This window comes from Triturus cristatus, chromosome 12 (genome assembly GCF_964204655.1).
Source record: "Triturus cristatus chromosome 12, aTriCri1.1, whole genome shotgun sequence".
NCBI lineage: Eukaryota > Metazoa > Chordata > Amphibia > Caudata > Salamandridae > Triturus > Triturus cristatus.
In genome coordinates this window covers 40,683,106-40,700,496 of record NC_140595.1, presented here as the reverse complement: position 1 = coordinate 40,700,496, position 17,391 = coordinate 40,683,106, and the positions used below count along the sequence as shown (strand labels likewise).

The 17,391-nt window shown below is 45.8% G+C and overlaps 1 protein-coding gene across 1 annotated transcript in view; it reads right to left on the bottom strand.

Annotated features, from left to right (window-relative positions):
• The window catches only part of TMEM59L (transmembrane protein 59 like), a 110,952-nt gene that overhangs the window by 61,602 nt on the left and 31,959 nt on the right, over window positions 1-17,391 (bottom strand). Inside the window, exon 3 of the mRNA XM_085639804.1 lies at window positions 10,843-10,937. Within this exon, the coding sequence (XP_085495930.1) occupies window positions 10,843-10,937 (95 nt within the window). The remainder of the gene's footprint in view (window positions 1-10,842; window positions 10,938-17,391) is intronic.

The window sequence follows — 17,391 nt, the reverse complement described above, 5'->3', positions numbered from 1 at the left end:
GTTCGCCCATACCAGTCCAAAGGCTCCGCAAAGTTTTCCTGGTGTTCCAGAGGGTTCATAGACCCCTCCAATTACTCTCCTGAGCCTAGTACATCTTCAAAGTGCTCAGGCGACAAAATAGAACCCCTGGGTTCAATCGACGTCGAGCAACGTCGGAAGCGGCGTTGAGTGACGTTGTTCTGGCCTCGTGTTGTCAAGGATGAATCGGGCTGGAGCCGCCGGTGGGCACCAGCGGCACCGACTTAGGATCCAACGCCGGAGAAGGTCACGATGGCACGACCATCATCGACCCGGATCAGATCCATGAGGCCACACCGGCGCCATGGCAGACTGCGTCGAAACCGATGGGCCCCTTCCGACTCTGCGGGCTCACCAGCAGGGTCGGCCTGCTCAAATACGCAGCGCATGGCCTCGTAAAATCATTTTATTTGAGTGGGGTAGCTATGGCTCCCGGAAAGGGAGGGAGGCGGGAAGTCGATCCGGCTCAGTGGAACCTTGCCTAGAGGTTTGATGCTCCTTACCTCACTCGTCGACGGACAACAGCCATGGTGAAGATGAAGTCCTCTTGGACTTCTTCTTATGCCTCTTCTCCGAGTGTCCTGAAGACCTCGAGTGGGAGGAAGAGGACTTAAGGCTCCAGGAGTGGTCCCGGGACCTCCTCTTCTTCAATTTGGACCGGGACCTCCGTGGAGTCTTGCTCCACAGTGTCAACAGCCGGGCTGCAAGGAGCTTCATCGCCCTCTCTCTGAAGACCTTCAGAGCTATAGCTCGGCAGTCCGAGCATGACTGAGTCGTGGTCGTGCTCTAGACAACAAACAAACGAGATGGGGATCGGTTAACAACATCATCTTTCGGTGGCAGGCACCGCATGGCATGAAGCTGGTCTTCCTCTAAGACATCGCTTGCACAGGAAGTTCGAATTCGACAAAAGTGTAGAAGAAAGCCTGTCAAAAAGCGACAGAGGGGTAGCTCTTCCTGGATAGGCGCTTATCTGGTGTGGAAAGAAAAGAACTGACGTTAGTGAGATTCTGGGTGGCGCCTATATAGGCATGGCGATGTCATATCAGACGCCGTCATGCTGAGCTGAATTGAGTCACCCAACAGCATGAACAAGGGGTATTGCTCAGCAAAAGTTTCCGGATCCAGCCTGACGCCTGGGAAATTCAAAAGGTAAGGAATCTGCATCTAGAAGCCTCTATCATATAAAGCATTTGGTGTAAAATGCTTGCTTGCGCATTAAAATCGCAAACAGTTTAATATTCAAGTTTGCAGCAGGATCTTACAACTGTTCCAGCAAGTGGTGTCATACCAAATGCAGTTTAATAACGGATTCAGAGAGATTTTCAGGAGTGTATTTAGACAAGCAGAACTGGGTGCTTGCAGGTCATGGAAGTTCCAGTCTTATTGGCTAAATGCCAGATATTTGGAGTGGGCATAACATTATGGATGGAGGCGGTCAGTGTTATCATCCTGGGTGAAGCTAAAGAAACTTGGTAAGTTACTCTTGTAATGTTCTCAAGTATACATATTTGCAGAAGCCACCTTGACCTGTATGTTTTCTAAAAAAAAGAAAGAAAAAAAAAAAGATGAAGTCGGACATTAACTGAGTCAGGAGCTAAGAATTCAAAACAATGATATGGAGTGGTGGGGGATCTTGCCCCTCTCCAAGGACAGCTCAGAAAGAGGAATAAAAAGCATATTCACCAAGAAAGGTTTTGCCAAAAGATGCCTTGCCATTTCTTACCTGCAATGCAAGGCACATTTTGGAGAATTTAAATACAATCTGAACAACCTTTCAAAAGTGAAAGATTGAGATTCACTGTTAAAGTTGTCACAAGTGAGATGAGCCTCTGACGAAACGGAGTGCATGGTCCTGAATGGCTGATAGTCCTGGGGCTGAGCTAATGTAAGGGGGAAGTGGTTTGTAGAGTATTCACAGGTGGCTGGTGAGGTGGAAGGGTGTTGTCTTCCTCCTGTACCCTCATACATGTAAAGGTGTTGTACTGTCTATTAACCCACATTTTCTAACTACCCCAAAGATAAAGGCCAAGTGGTGACGGCCTACCTGCAGTCCCAGGGGAGGGTGTACATTTCTATGGTTTACTGTGCATCACAACCTCTAGTCCTAAACTGCTCATAACTGGTAATATTTACACATCTGCAAAGAACTTTAACCAACCTTGTCCTTTCCACCGTGCAAGTAGATGCTGATGCAGTCATTATGTTGTGGGTCTTAAGATAATGCTTTCCTCCTGGGTTTACCACAACGGATTGTGTGACACTGAAGTGGAGAAAATGTTGAAGGGCTAAGGTAGGAACTGCTTCTTCACGCTTTTAAAAGTAGTCAACCAAAACATTTACATTTTCTTTTCGATTTTGACCCACCTTGCTTTTACGAACAACCTGGACTTAAAATGTGTTTTTTTGAAACCTCCTTACTTTTATTATAAAGAGAAAAAAGGACTTGTAGACCGAAAGTTAAGATAATATTTTCACACTAAAAACAAAAGTACAATTTTCTCTCTGCCAGATTAAGTCCAAACGTTACACAAAATGGCTCCATCTCTGAACCCAATTACTTTCCTTAATCTATTCTGCCTGTGCACTCTTAGGTCTAAAGAAAACAGTTTTGATTTAATTAGCAGAATGCTTGAAGTTGAATAATGTTATCAGTCTTGGTTTTGTCCCGGTTCCTTAGTAGGAACTGGCCTCCGGCTATCTGCAATAAGATTTAGATCTCAACTATGGGCCGCTGCTTTAAAGGGCCCGCACTGTTCCACGCAGCCGCGGAATTTCAGAACACTGCCAAAACTGTGTTTGGAAAGGATTGCAATTTACAACGCTATGATCCGTAACAAAAAAAGTCATATTTAAGATTTTTCTATTCCCCTTGCCTTGAAAACGGAAAAACTCTTCTGCTAAAATGATGCAGAGGCAACACAATTGAAACATGAGTTTTACAGACTTGAGTGGTGCATGGGTATCCCAGAGAGTGATGGGAGGAACACCGACTCCCTCCCGGGAGCGCGAGCGAGAGAGAGAGAGAGCTCAAACTTCCATTCTTGGATGTGCCACTGAGAACTCTCTAGTTTGTGTTCATTGCAAAACCCATAAGCATGCACAGAGAGTACACACGACCTAGGTGTGAGACCTGGGACCCCTCGAAGATACTCATCCACCCTAGGAAGGTCGCAATTAAGGCACGACTGCATAAGATTCAACTCAAAATGCTACATCGAATATAATATAACTGGAGCAGGTGTATAAGAGGGGAGAGCCTTGACTCCTGGTCGAGAAGCCAGGTGCGGAGGGAAGTTTCCTCCATGCCCTGGCGTGAGCTGCTTCTGCGTAAAAGTCCTGAATGAACTAGAGGCCAAAGTCGGGGTCCAGATCCTGAGGATGTATCAGGTGGTAGCAGACCTCCCAGAAGTGCTAACTCATTGCTACTCAAACCACAGACTTTTTGCTAACAGAAAACGAGACTCAGAGCCTTCTCGGGCGCGGCACCCAAGATCTGGAACTCTCTCACTCTAGAAATTCGCAGAATCCCCTACACGGCAGCCTTCAACAGGAACTAAAAACAATCCTAATGAACAAGTTCCTGCCATAACTGGATCATGGCTCGTCTGTTTTCGAAATGTCCGTTTTTCTTTTCCCTATCAACTGTTAATGTTTATGATTCTTTGCCTTACCTATTAAGTAACGTTTTGCCTTACCTTATTAAGTTATACTTTGCTTGCATTTATGTACAATTTTATTAGCTCAACATCTTAGCCTCTCTTACTTCAACGTTCCCCTACTTTGCTCCCCCTTCCATTACTGTGAAGCGTTCCGATACCCTACGGGGTAATGTTCGCGCTATACAAAACTTTTCAAATAAATAAATAAATTAGTACCCCCCAACTTGATACTGGGCATACCGCAAAATGCTGATCTCTCCAGAGCCACACTACTTTTTTGAACACTGGGCTTTAGAATTGCAAAAAAAAGAATATAGCTAGGTTGCAGGATAAACAGCAGGCCCGACGAAATTATTATGGCAAACACGCTAGAATATCTGCCTAGCAGCAGAGCAGGTGGTGTATAAAGGGAGAGGGAGTCCTAGGAAGTTATGAGAAGGCCTGGGGCCAATGGAAATCATTTCATGGGATGACAGGAGCAGTGCTTAATTTGGGCCGGTGTCTGCATGTTCCCAGCACCGGCACCTTTTTCTAACCACAAGTACGTATTCATCCACCACATGGTGGAGCTATGTGCATATTTTTGTAATCAGAAATACTTAGTGGCGATTTTATTTTTGTACTTCTGTCACTGGAATCCGGCAATAGTGGCTAAAGCTGGGGTGATGCAGCTGCAGTGGATTCTAGAGAAATAATTCAAGCCATGGCACTTGATTTTATTTTACAAATTAAGCACAGGACAAGAGGAGACCTTGTAACCTAGGACTCCGAATCACCAGCATTAGAACCCCCAATACCCAGGACTTAATACAGATTTCAGAATGCAGATGACCACAGGGGAAGGAAGGCCAGATAGGCAGGATATTGGGATTTAAGAAGGGTTGCGTCAGGGTAGAACTGGTGCACGACTCTACCCTTTTTATAATGACAAGTATACTGTTATGTAACATGCCAAAAAACATAATGCAGGGAGATAATTACTACTCACCTCATTCAGCTTCAGCCGAGGAGCACTTACACTTCACTAAGGAGATAACGGGTTTAGCAAAAACGATAAAGCCACTGAAATAGTTACAATTTACCACAATCCAAAATGCAATTCAGAACACAAAATCTACACATCTACAAGAGACCTTTTAAGTGACCTTCAAAAGTCCCTTTTCAGATAAAATCCAAACAAAAGAAAATTCATCGCTTGCACAATTCGTTAGTGAGAAATGCATCCTCCTGTCAATGTTTGGGGCGAGGATGCAGTTAAAAACACCGTGAACAGCTGCTTGAGTTCTCCTATTCCTGTGCTTGTGAGGTAAAAATTTCCTGCAAATTACCTACCGTTCACTGCACTATTTGCAGTAAATTTCTACTAAGAAAGTGCATAATTATGGTAAGTGTCATCATTTTGAAAATAGCGTGTAACAAGCTGAGCACGTATTTCATCAAATTAGCGCAAGTGGGCAGTGATGGGGCTAAGCATGCGCCATGAGGGGGAGACCATAACATATGGATGCATTGGGACTGCATGTGGACATCGGATAATGAAGGAGAGAGAAGTATGGGCAGAAGAGAGTAAATATAGTGATGGTTGAGTAATGTCATGCAGATGATCAGCACAGGACGTAGACGCCACAATCCAAGAGTTCGTTTGAAAAACACTGAAGACCAATCCACAGATTATGAATTGTAGCCTCCTCTGCTGGCATCAAAAGCAATATCCCCAGAGATCTATCTACATTAACAATGATGCACTGTTGTCTCAAGGAGGTTCAGCTCTGTGGCCACTAGGGGATCGGCAGACATATTAGTCATTGGTGGTTCTAGACGGGTCATATTTTTAACCGCACGTAGGAGGATGATGCGCCCAGCTACCACATGCTGAGCCTTGACATACAGGGGCCCCTGGTCACGGCGCACTCCGGTACGTGGGTGCCAAGAACGCAAATGTCCAATGAAACGGAAAGGTGAGCAGATAGCAAGAAGGATTATTGCCAATTGACTTCCAATTAGCAAAGGTATTGTCCCTTGGAGAGGTCTTTCCAAGATTTCAATCAAGTGTGTGAATTTAAATTCAAAACACAGATTCCCTACTGAACCACTATGGTTTAGGGTAGTAACAGTAGAAGCCTAGAGTGCGCTAGGCCACTCACATGGCTCCTAAAGACCAAATACAAATGTTTTAGATTAGTATTACTGTTGTTTAAAGTTGGACGAGAAGTGGTGCAAATTAAAGTCATTGTGGTACTCGTTTCCTCTTTCTTCTTTTCCTCTCAACTCGAGATAACACACAACTCATTTCAACACTCGCCAATAACGAGCTTACTTTGGTTTTCATTAGAACCTCATGATCAAAACAGGAACCCAAAAAAAGCAAATTTTCCTTTAGCATTGAACTGAAAGGCGTTTCACCAAGAGGGGGGACTCTACTAACCTCTCTCTGACCTTCTGATAATCAACAACAGGTTCCAAATGGCTCACAGAAAACAATGAGCACAGCGCAGCTTGGACTAGTCTGCAGATACTTGTTCAACTAGGAAGTGTGGTGCAAAGGCAATAGGTCTCGTCTATACAAGAGCTATTGGCTCTGTCAATGTATTTTAGCCGTGTTGTACAGCAGCACGGCTGCTGTGTAGCATGACTGAAAGATACAAAACAAAGTGCTATGATGCAGCCAGCATTAGCAGCGCCATATTGCTTTTTTTCCCTGGTGGGAGGGGTAGGTCAACCAACACGACACAAAAAGGACCAGGCAAGCAATACAACACAAACATGTATGGGAGGGACAGGGAAAGCAACATAGTGCAAGAGGGGGCAGGGCAAGCAACACTCCGCAGAAGAGATGGGGCAAGCAGCACCACGCGGGAGGGACAGAAAAAGCAACACAACGCAGGAGAGGGGCAGGGCAAGCAACAATACAGGAGAGGGACAGGGCAAACAATGTGGGAGGGGGCCAGGCAAGCATAGGACCACTCAGCTAAATCAGATATGGTGCAAGAGTTGCCAAAAAGAGCAATACATTCTTGTGTTGTCAGTTACTTTCAATTTCCCATGCTCTGCCCATGCAAAAATGCACCCTATTGAACCAACAAATGCATGATATTTTCTTGAGGGGAGGTGGAAGGTTGAGGAAAATGTGTAAAGATTTAATATTAATCAGACAAAAAGCACACTGCCAAAGGAAAGTAATGTTCCAGGAACAGACATTTCTAGCAAATGCTTTCATTTTGAATGACTAGCAATGGCCATCTCGAGGGGGGTCTGTGGCTAGCATTACCAGATTGACATGAGAAGATCTCCGCGAGCAAGCCTTAGGAATTTAGGCATCATTCATTTTGCTTCAGAAACTCAATATTAATGTTTTACAAACGTATGTAGGAAAATCTATGTCTCAGATGGTAACCTCCAAAATAATAAGGGTGGAGGACATCACAATCCGGTAACTGCTGCCCAAATGTCCGATTCATATTTGTGAACATAGCCTTGGGTCCAGACTTCCTTCCACACCATAATTCTTTTCAAATTCTTTTTTAGAATGAGAGCTTTTTAAGAGCGTCTCCAGTGGCCAGGTTGAACAGGACATCAAGGCAGCTATCAGCTGCCTGGTCGTCCTTTCCTGAAAAATACTGTATGGGCAAGGATGACCGGAACAGCTGCTTCATGAGGATCTGACTGAACTTGCTGAAAGGACAGTATAGCTGCTGCCACCCATCCCGGACCTCCACCCCCTCCGTTATCAGCTGCCCGATTCAATTTTTCTTACTTTTTTTAAATAACCAACTTTATTACAAGTTTACGACATGGATAGGTAGCGGTAAAAACAGGAAAAAGACTGCGCATAGAATAACATCAAGACATGGCAGCATTTAGGCAGGTAAGAACAAACATTACAGCAATAGCCCATGAAAGGAGCACCATTTCCCACACACCCATTCAGGTTTGTGATGACACCCCCATACAACATAAATAGGTTTTTCCTGTTGTGCAAACCAGTCCACCCGCCCCCCCCGCCCCCCCCCCAATTCCTCCGACGCAAACACAGGATCGAGGGGGATGACAGCTGATGATATGTGCAAGCCACATCTTTTTTGGCCACCTTAAAAAAACTTTGCTCAGCCCACATACCCCCAGCTCCTCATTTTGCTCTTTTAAAACGGCACAGCTCCCTCCCACCCTTGGGGAAAGCTGAATATTTATATGGAGGGTGGCACAATATTATTAATTCTGGCCCTTAGCCAAGGCTTACATGTCCTGTTCCGCTTTCAGTCACATATCCCTGTGGCCTGTTTGCAATCCCGTACAATGCACCAGAGCACCTGTAAGGTGTTTTAGACTGAAATCTCCACCACCGACATTGGGCAAGGGGACACAAACAACCTTCCTAGCACTTGGGCAAGGCCAGGTGGGTTTAAATAATAACAAAAATACGGTAATTTCCCGCAAAAATAAGGTAATTTCCCTTAGACAAGACAGGAGGTAAGAAAACAAGACCAACATTCTCAGCCTCTGGGGAAGGCGGAAAGGACAGTGCATAGGGCCTGTGATGATCATTAAACGCCTGGTGCCACTGATGCGGAGTACCACAATACTTACTTATTCGGGGGCCATTAATACTCAAGGATGTTGTCATGACTGAACTGCATACCACCATTGATATTAGTTATATCATGGGGCCATTTACGCTTATGAATTCCTAGGACCATTGACGTACGACACTGCTTAAGTCTATTGGGCATTACTACAAGGTGTGACATGGATATTCATAACGGCCTGGTGCTTATAATGATGCTTCTTTTTTTGTGTTGAAATTTTTTATTGAGTTTTATAGAACAAATACATCAAAGCATAAACAATAAATAAAAAGAAAATAAATCCAGGTTGAGAGAAGCAATGCAGAAGGATACTGATGAATAAATATGATATAAATATGCATTTACATAAATAAATACTAATTGAAGTAATAATTAGGTCAAGGCATAGAATGATACATAATAAAGAAATAACCTATAAGGAAAAGAAAAGGGAAGAAATCTAGACAATAAAAGTGCAGAAAATATAAATAGATAGAACGAAGAGAAAGTAATTTAGATAAAGACAAAAGAACGCCACAACGGATAAAGCAGAGGATAAAGAAGGCAAAGAAAAGAGATAAACAAAGGACAAGAGAAGATAAAAGCTGATTAATGTGCTTGGGTAAAAGTAGAAGCAGGGGAATTAGCAGCATTTGATTTAAGAAATGGAGACCAAATTCGAAGAAAGGTGTCAGCTTGGTCCTGAAGGTTATATATTGTGCGTTCATGTGAGGCAGTCTGGATCATCGCTACCAACCAATCTTCCTGAGAGGGAGGTAAAGATGATTTCCAATGACGCAGGATACATATTTTAGCAGTAGCAATTGAGGTATGAAAAAGGCGGAGTTGTGGTTTCGAAAGCTTTGGGGAGTGACGTAAGTCATGCAGGAGAATGTTAGTTGGTGTGAGTGGCAATTTTAGGGGCATAGTGGAATTTAAAGTAGTACCAATGTAAGCCCAATAAGATTGGATACTAGGACATTCACAAATGATATGAGTAATATCACAACCTGAATTGGTACATCTCCAGCAGTTAGAATGGGAGAGAAGACCAGCTTTGTGTAATTTGACTGGAGACCAATGCCAATCGTGTAGTATTTTGAAAAGACAAAATTTGAGCCTTGATTCCCGGGCTCCCTTGTTCAAATTCTCTAGAATCAAATCCCATTCAGTATCGGAAAAGGAAATTGAGAGGCGAGATTGCCATTTACGCTGAAGATCGTGTGAAAGAGATTTAGAGAAAAGATGAGACGAAAAAATTTTGTATATACCAGAAGTAACACCTTTAAGTTTCCCCCAAACGTGCAAATAGGATAAAATAGGGGAGTCTTGCAGTAGCCACGGCGATGACCCCATATGGGTCTTCAGACATTGCTGGAGCTGAAGGTATTTAGAAGAATGATGTAGGGGAAGATCGAATTCATAATGATGCTTCTTAAAGGCTGGACACATGGTTACTCATCAATACATAGGAGAAGAGAGTATCATTACTGTCTGACAATCATTACATTCACAGGACGCTAATGAATGATCAATACTCCTTATGGACGTTGTCTGGAACCAGTAATGCCATTGGCGCTAGTAGGGTGTGGCACATCTATGGATATGAAAGATCAATACTACATGAGGCATTTACATTTAATGCTGCGGAACCATTAGATTTATGGACAAGGTCACTGCAGGGACCTAAACAGTTACCAGTGCCTGGAGACATCGACAATGTTTAATGCACAGGAATGAGAGTGCTCTTTGGTGACTGGAAACTCCCTTTATTAATGGATGCGTCTACTGAGGTTTTCTGTACTGATCGGACCAGTGAGCCGTACAGGCCTTTTATGAGGACTACAGCTTGGGGCCATTAAAGCAAGGGGTGTTTAAAACTCCTTACAGCCTACCGTAATTTATGCAAATTAATGTCTGCGACAAAACCGAACAGTGCAAGTATTGCTAACAATACCTCTGAGCCAAGCCATCATGTGTGAAAGCTGGAAATAATTTTCAATTTCGTAACAAACTGCAAATATTCCTGTTCAAATGTTACTTGGAATCCTTTGGCTCCTATGAACCTGTTTATTCGCACAGTGTTTCCTGCCCTTACAACTCTTTACTTTGGATATGCACGCTCCCAGTTCGTTTCACTACCCTACCAGTTCGTTTCACTATCCACCCATCATCTGCATGTCTCAGTCAATTCCAGCTTGCTCAGAAACATTTACCCTTCACAGGCTAAGGCTTTTCCACTCTTTAATAGTCCCTGCTCTTGTCTTTCTCTATACAATTCCTTTTCCGATGTCGCCCCCCCCCCCCCATCCACTAGATAAGATTTAACCAGTCTCCTGTCCATAGCAAAAAGCTTCCATCAGCCATTCGGATTTCTTTAACAAGCCTTGGGCGCTGTTATAAGTTACATACAGTGAAAAGCATGTTAGTTGTAAAGATGCACAGTGCAGATACCAATGGTTCACTGAAAGATGTAAAATAAACAAATGATCGACTTGACAATTTTTTCTTGTAACATTCAATAATTAAAGCACAGAAACCACTAATGCATTTGTCTCACTTCTTCCACACAACAGAAGATAAATGTTAAGACCCCCTACCTTATCCTTATGTCTCCCCGCCAAAGGACGCTGGTTTTTGCAGCCAGTTACACAGCCATGCTGTTCTTCGGCTTTATTAAAAACCTGAAAGCATGCTAAAACATTGAAAAGAGGTCAATAAGCGTTGGAACATATGAAAACATTTCAATTTCATTTTTTGATAATAAAAAAACTGCCAAATGAGTCACATTACATATATAAAACAAGCATTGGACTCTATTAACACAGTTTACAGAGGAAGAACATTTCACATGAGTCAGGGGTGAGGACTCCATTAACAGGATTTACAAAACCCGACCTGCAAAGTTAAGCCGTTTGACCCAACAGCGATATCAGGGATCATGCAGGGATTTCTTTGAAGTAGAACCACATTTCCACAAAGATATAGAAACGCATGAGAGATTCACAATTCTACAGAAGAAGTTTCGCATTCAGTGGGGTGATGGTTGTGGTGCTTTTAGAGGGGTGACCTTTTAGGTATCAAGTAAATCATTTTACAATCGTGGAGATTGTATTTTTACTTTTGCTGCAGAGATTTTATTCATAACTTTAAGCAAAAGAAACTCTGGAAGTGCACATTTAATTTAGCATCTGTTCATTCACAAAACGGACTAATTTCATCTACTTATCACTGCAAGCAACCCGTTTGACTCAAGTAATTATGTCCAAAACCTGGGGGCGGACCTTGCGAGCCACGAAGATGGCCGCCTGAGCAACCTACTTCGAACTGCCAACACACTATCCTAAAAGAATCCGTTGGCCTCTGCTGGTGTCGAAAGGGCCGTCGCACGTCCTGTCACACGCGGTGGAGCTGACAGACGTGGCCCGCTGTGGCACCGCGAGACACGTTGGGTCGTGACCTGCGGTGAGTGTGACGTGGCGGACCGCGCGCTGCCACCGCGATTCTCCCAGCCGCGCACGGCGGGGATGCGATAGCAGCCCTACATCTCGAAGTGGGCAGACTTGGGATTGCTGGAGACCGCGGGACGACCCAGAATTGGACGGTCGGTCGTAAGGACCTTGAAAGCAGCAAACATGCCAGAACCGTCAGCGTGCTGCCGGAGGGCCCAGCTGAAACCCCTGTGCCGGATCCCAGCCGGCCTGTAATGCAGCACTACACAACATCGAGCTTCGACTGGTTGACGGGGAAGAATTTGGCAGCACTGGCGTGGGATCTCATGCAGGCCTCGGGGGAGCAACAAAGTCGTGAGAGGAAGACGCAGTTGGTTTGTGTGGGTCGGCGCATTGATCGGAGGTTGCGGCTGGAAACATAGGGAGGTCCTACCACTGAGGTGTTTGTTGGCCCCTATCTGCCTCAGCATTCGAAGGTTATACAGTCTGGCCGCTGTTCTGATCTGAGCACGATGGGAAGAGTAGACAAAACCCAGCCCAAAATCACGTTTGACCACAGGAAGACGAAGGCGCGGGAAAACACTGCAGATGAAGGGGACAATGCGCAAGATCAGACACAGGAGGAGTCGGATGGCGACATTCGCACCATGTTGGCAGCTATGGAAAAAGGCTTGCAGAGCAGCCTCTCAGTGTTGAGTACAAAAATTTACTCACTGTTGCACAGGATGGACAGAATGTCTGAGAGACTGGATAAACACGCGGAAAGACTAGACAGGACGGAATAGAGTTGCTCAAGTGGAGGAAGCGCAGACCACAATGGACACTGACCACAAGCAGATGGCGAGAGTCCTAGAGGTGCTACAAGATAAAGCGGAGGACTTGGAAGCGCGTTCCCGACGCAATAACCTGAGGATCACGGGCCTGCCGGAGTCGACAGACTGGCAACATGGAGAAGTTTGTAGAGAAACTTCTGGTCACCCTCCTTGGCAGCGATACGTTTCCCCCCATGTTTGTGGTAGAAAGAGTACACCGGTCCCTCGCCCTATCCCTGGCGTCCCTCCACGACCGATAATTGCGAGACTGCTGAACTATCTTGACAGAGACACGGCACTGGGAGCAGCCAGAGAAAAACAATCACTACAGTACGAGGGGGCCAACATCTCTTTATACCCGGATTTCACGCCTCGAGTCCAAGAGGCACAAAGACAATTTGCGCCGTTGAAGCGCCAGTTGAGAGACCAACACATAGCCTATACCATGCTCTATCCGGCCCGACTACCGGTGAACCGTCACGGCCACTCCCGAATCTTCACTGATCCAAAAGCATTGCAGAAGGCCCTGAAGGAGTGGGCCAAGGAACGGTGTACTGGTCCAGAGTGCAGCTCCTTGGAGGGTGTAGTTGGAGGGCAATTTGATGAACAGGACTGACCTATTGCCTGCTGGATTTCCAGTCCAGGATTGTTTTGACTAGCAGCCTCCGGCAGATAAAGTACTGTCGCACGAAGGCCCCAAGAGACAGGGATTTAACAAACAGTGTTTCACAGGATTGACCACACTATATACTGTGCAGTTATTCAGAGATAAGAGTGATGTGTTTAAACTGTGCTGGGACTTTTTGTATTCTAATAGGCTTTATGCAGGTTATACGTTATGAGGGATTGATGTGCACTAAAGGACAGATGCATCATAGAGGCAAGTTGGCGGAAGGAGTAAGAATAGAGTCTAGTTCGAACGCATAGCCCTGCTAGGCGAGCAACGTCTGCCCACGTGTGTTTTGCACTTTTTGGGTACTGTTTTGAGGGAAGGGGGATCCAGAATTACTGTTATGTTTAGAATTTCAGTCCATACGGTATACACAGGAGGGGTTTTTGAGTGAACTTCGTTGGGGCACAGTTGGGGATGGCCTGACGTGGGTGGGGGGTGGGTGGAGCATGAGACTCAGACAGCTCCACCTTTCTTGTGTTATATTCTTGACTACACACGAAGAGCACACATCATACTTGTACCACGGGTCGGCCTGGCGCGACAAGACACACCTTACGACGAATACCAGTAAGTCCAGTAGCGACGTGAATGTTGACACTCCGTGCACTCACTTGGAACGTTAGAGGACTTAACGACTACGGGAAGCTCCGCAAAATCCTGACTTACCTGACGAGACACGAAATAGATGTAGCACTACTACAAGAAACTCACCTTCCTCCCAACAGCCCAATGTTGCATAGTAGAGGCCTACACAGTAACATCCGTGCCGCCGGATTCACTAATGCGCCGGGGATGATCACCTGGTTCAACCCTAGGTCAGCCTGGACTCTTGTACCATTTTACAGGGACGGTAGATATGTTATTACTAGGTGTAGGGGAAAGGGCATGGACCTACTCATTGTCAATATCTATGGTCCCAATTTTGACAACCCTGAGTTCTTTACTGCGCTGTCAGACAGAGTAGACTTGGGAGGCGAGGGACTACAGCTTGGGGGGGGTGATCTTAACTTGGTCAGGGACCCGCGGCTTGATAGGTCGGGAGGGCCGGAGAGAGACGCGGCAGCCAGAGCAGTGGAGGGCTCCATGGTTAGGTGTGACTTGTGCGACGTTTGGCGCCAGAGGTACCCAGGCAAAGGAGGCTTTACACACTACTCAGCATACCATGATCTGCACAACGAATAGATTATTGTCTGGCAGCTAGGAAACTCAACGTGAGAGCACATTCCTGCAGGGTACTTCCCTGCACTCTTTCGGATCACTCTCCAATACTGCTGGTGCTTGACAGCCCCAGAAAGGAAATCCTCCCTTCACATGGAGGTTTCCACCTTACTCGACGCATTTTTAAAGAAGAAATGGCTGAAGCAATTGAAACGTTTGAGACTAACGTAGGCTCGGTTGATATCTACCAAGTAGTCTGGGAGACGTTCAAAGTCTATATCCGCGGGGTTACAATGACTATGCATTCTGGCGTTCTCAGGGAGATTCGAAAATGACAGGCGTACTTAAAAAAGAAGCTAATGATCTTAGAAAATCGCCAACAGGCTGAAACGGAGGACACAATCACACAGGAGCTCAAAGATTTGTTGGAGGAATATCATGAGGCGGCTGATGACGAAATAAAACACCTCGGTAAATACGCCACGGCGCGGGTATATGGTGAGAGTGAGCGACCGGGGACAGGATTAGCCCAACTACTCAAGAAGCGATGGGAAAAAACGATGGTGGCAAAGATTAGATAAGCGGAAGGCGACACCCTGACTGAAGAAGCAGAGGTGGCGGATAGATTTAGTCAATTCTGAGCTCTACGCTACCGGAAGCAGCAGCACGGAGGAGGAAATCCTAGATTACCTAACACACATAAAACTGCCATGGCTCACGAACACCCGTCGTGAGTTTCTTATGAGACCTATTGAAAGAGAGGAAATTCTCTTAGGTCTTTCCAACATGAAAGCAGCGGGGGGGGGGGGGGGGGGTGCTCCTGGTGTGGACGGCCTCACAGTTACCTTCTATAAGGCCTTCCTAGATGACCGAACTCTTTGACGATATGTGTGTATCGGGCACTATGCCGCCCTCGATGAGAGAAGCTGTGATTGTTGCTATCCTGAAACTGGGTAAGCACTCGGACAAATGCGCTTCTTATTGCCCGCTCTCACTACTCAACATGGATACAAAAAATTTCACAAACATCGTAGCGAACCTTTGGTCCCTCTAGTCCAAACACTGGTCGCACCGGAACAGGCGGGATTCGTGCCAGGCAGAAACCGGACCTATAACTTACGCACAGTGTTTGGCGCCCTACAACACACCCGATCAGAGACACAGGCAGTAGCAGTCTTTCTCGACATGGAGAAAGCTTTTGCCTCCGTCGAATGGCCCTTCATGAGACAGGTTTTAACTAGGATGGGCCTAGGGCATGTCTTGCTCCAATTATTATGTGTCCTCTATAGTGCTCCCACAGCCAGAATCAAAATAGGTAACCTAGTGACAGAATCTATACCTATCTCCAGAGGCACGCAACAGGGCTGTCCTCTGTCTCCCATTTTCTATGCGCTGGTGGCTGAACCTCTCGCCTGCACGCTCGGAGAATATCACAGACACAAGGGTATTAGGTTCCCGGGCTATCAACTCATAGTCTCCACCTTTGCGGACAACACACTACTCTATGTTAGAAACCCTGAAAGCAACCTCTCACCGGTTCTGAGCGAAGTGGTGCATTTCGGTGCACTGTCTGGTCTGTGAGTCAACTGGCCGAAGTCCATTATATTCCCCACTCACACCGGCCACGATACGATTCGAACCGGATTACCCTTTGCAGTGGTCTACAAAAGCGGTGAGGTACTTAGGCATAAGAGTGTATACTGACTCTAAGGTTGTGTTCAGAGAAAACTATGGAGTAGCTATCAGCAAATTAGAGGATGATGTGGACCGCTGGATTAAAATGACCCCTCTCCTTGCTGGGCAGAATTTCCATTATGAAAATGGTAATAATGCCACGTTTTCTATTTCTATTCTCGAACATCCCCATAGTTCTCGCATGCGCATGCTTTCGTCGACTCACAACTCTGATGGTAAAGTTAGCTTGGGCGGGCAAGCAGGCACGAGTCTAATGGCAGATTCTTACTCTACCGTATCATATGGGCGGGCTAGGCGCGCCTGACTTTGATTTATATTACAGAGCAGCGCAGAGCGCGCACGCTTACTATTGGATACATGGTTCTCCAGACATTCCGCATAGAAACCGTAGTGGCGGCACCACTGCCACTGTTAATGTTCCAAGCGGCTGACCGGAGGACGGGGATTCTGGACTCAACTAACGCGACAACACACTATATATTGCAACTACAGGTGGGAGCTATCCTCTATTCACCATTCGCATTGCTCGATTGGTGTCGCTGGCTACCCCCATGCAGGGATAAAGGGGTCACGCGTGCACTCAATTAGCTCTGAGATTTATTTAACGATGGCATTGCTAAGTATTGGGGTGATCTGAAGGCCGGAGACGCATCGACAACAACACTGCCACAATTCCATTTCCACAGAACACGACACGCACTGCTCAATATTTTGGGAGATGACTTGCTAGAACCCCCAGAGCTGCCAGCCTTGACCTATGTCAAAGTCAAAGTCGCCTTCCAGAACAGTATCTGCAATTTATAAACTATCTATGTCCTATAGGGAAAACTAATACACTAAAGCCTGACTAACTTGGCAACAAGACTTGAATAGGGACATAGACAACACAATGTGGACTTACTGCTGTTCTAGCACCCAACACATCTCACTAAACGGTAGACATAGATTGATCCACTTTAAGTATCTCAGGGTATATTACACCACAGAGAGATTACATAGATACAGCTTACGAGAGGATCCAGCCTGTGAACGATGCACTACACTGCCAGCTGATTTCCTGCATTTGGCCTGGTCTTGCCCAGGGATATCCACTTTTTGGGATTCGGTTTTTAGGGAACTGGGACGGGTAAGTGAACTGACACTCACACCGGAACCTGCCCTTGCCCTGCTTGGCTACTCTAAACAGATACCTAAGGAGGTACGCCGGCTGGTGGACATGGGACTTATTAGCCAGATGCAGGGTAGCGATTTGTTGGTCACGGGGACCGGTTCCCACGATAGCCCAGTGGCCACGGGATATGATACACTGTAGCACACAAACGGAGCATGTTAGTGAATGCCTTCCGCCACGGAGTAGAC